Source organism: Olea europaea, chromosome 2 (assembly GCF_002742605.1).
Source record: "Olea europaea var. sylvestris chromosome 2, O_europaea_v1, whole genome shotgun sequence".
Taxonomy (NCBI): Eukaryota; Viridiplantae; Streptophyta; class Magnoliopsida; order Lamiales; family Oleaceae; genus Olea; species Olea europaea.
The window spans coordinates 5,152,063-5,153,915 of NC_036238.1; the positions used below are offsets into that span (position 1 = coordinate 5,152,063).

The 1,853-nt window shown below is 35.5% G+C and overlaps 1 protein-coding gene across 1 annotated transcript; it reads right to left on the minus strand.

The window, feature by feature from the left end:
* Positions 1 to 6: 6 nt before the first annotated feature.
* Positions 7 to 1,761, minus strand: LOC111409372. The gene is made up of 2 exons (XM_023039430.1): positions 1,539 to 1,761; positions 7 to 687 (listed from the first exon to the last, which is right to left on the minus strand). The coding sequence occupies exons 1-2, from the start codon at positions 1,576 to 1,578 to the stop codon at positions 323 to 325; spliced, it is 405 nt and encodes a 134-aa protein (XP_022895198.1). The 5' UTR covers positions 1,579 to 1,761; the 3' UTR covers positions 7 to 322.
* Between the last annotated feature and the right edge of the window lie 92 nt (positions 1,762 to 1,853).

A 1,853-nucleotide genomic window follows, 5' to 3' on the forward strand; every position in this document is an offset into this window, starting at 1 on the left:
AACACGTCCCTGGGAGTAAAAGGCATGCTGCAACCCCCCTTAAATACAAGACATACCATCTTATTCCTTAATACCACACTTTTAACTCTGCTTGCTCTATGGTTCAATAAAAAACAAAGGTTGTAAACAGGTGTAAGAAACATCAGGACACACTTAAAGTGAAGAGAGATTAAAATAGTATATCACTTATGCCATCAACCAATGATGATTAGACAGAGAATTCACAGTGTCAACACTGATATAGTGTCATCTAGCAGCTGATATATGGAATAAATTATGATGCTGGAATAAAATGACCATTCAAATGCAGCTACTCAGGGTATCAATTGATATAGGGTTGTAGTTTATGATTATATAACCATGTAACGATGCGAATGCAGAGAGATGTGAAGCCTTGAATTGTGAAAGAAGAAATAAAGCATTGAAATAGTCTAAACAAGGGTAAAGCCAATAACAAGATAATTTCTTTTGAGCATGTGTTGTATACAAAAAATTGATAGACACATCTACCGTTCAAATACAAATCCGTTCCTACCTTCATTTTTTTTCCTTTTTCCATCATCAAATTTATATCAATTACCTTCACGAATGGTGGTTCACCAGGTGCACGACTTTTGTAGAACGTGCCTACCATGGGGCATTTAAGTAGGGAAAGAAATGAACTTGATTTCTTCACAACTTGTGAGCCTAGAATGAAGAAAAGAAACTCATCCCAACTTAAATAGAGAAGCAAGCAAGAAACGGGAGGCCATTAGGGAGCTTGAGTTGTAGCATAATAACTGACCCAAATGGAGCAAGGACAACTACTTCTCGATATTGTGCCAACAACTAACGAGCCATGTTTACACAACTAAATTTGTAAATGGTAAAAATAAATTTATCAGACCTCAAAAGTATTTTAATAAGGGAAGAACCTATCTCTTGCAGGGGTTGCAATTTATGGCCATTTAATGAGGTAATTGTTAACTTGCAGCAGTCCCTATCTTTTGTTGTTTACTAATGATGCCTAACAATATAAGTTCTGTTTGTTGCAACAAAAGGGAAATTTATGTACTAGCATATAAGGTTAAGCATTATACATGTTGTTCCAGCAAAAGGAAAATTAGAAATTTTTGTACACTTACCCAAAATTTTTAAAACCGTAGAAAGATTTAGAAGCAAACACTAAATTTACCAAACTAGTTCTTTATATTTAGCTTTTGAGTTAGAAACACAGTTTGAATATAATCCTAAATCCTAATCCCATTTTTGATTCCCATTCAATATTTAAAAGGAACTAGAATATATTAGCAATAAATCCTATTCCCAAAATCCGATTCAATATAATCCTAATCTCATTCAATAGTTGAGCAATAAATCATAATCCCATAACGTGATTACCTAATCCTATCAAAATCTGAAAATAATCCCACCACCCACTACCCAGCACACGACAGTGAAGGCACAAAACCCTCTAGCTCCACAGCTCACCCCAAATAAGATTCTCCATCTTAAAATATTTTAAAAGAACAAGAAAAAAATATAAACAAAATGAGTACCTCCGTAGCAGTGGCAACAGATAGGGACGAGAGAAGACATTGAGGTATATTTTGAGAATGAAGTAATCGTGAATTGATAAATTGAGATTTAGCTTTCACTGATGGTATCGATGGAAGAAAGGCGATGCAGGCGGCACCATATCAAGGGCTCACAGAGATGAGAGTGAGACAATGAGAGGCTGAGAGAAAAATTCAAAGTTGTCGTGCCTTCGTAATTGTCCGTTCTCACACATCAGCCGATGAATATGTGATTGGTAAGGGTTCAGATATATTGGATTGGATTTTGGGTTTACTCTTAAGTTGGGCTGTTGGTAA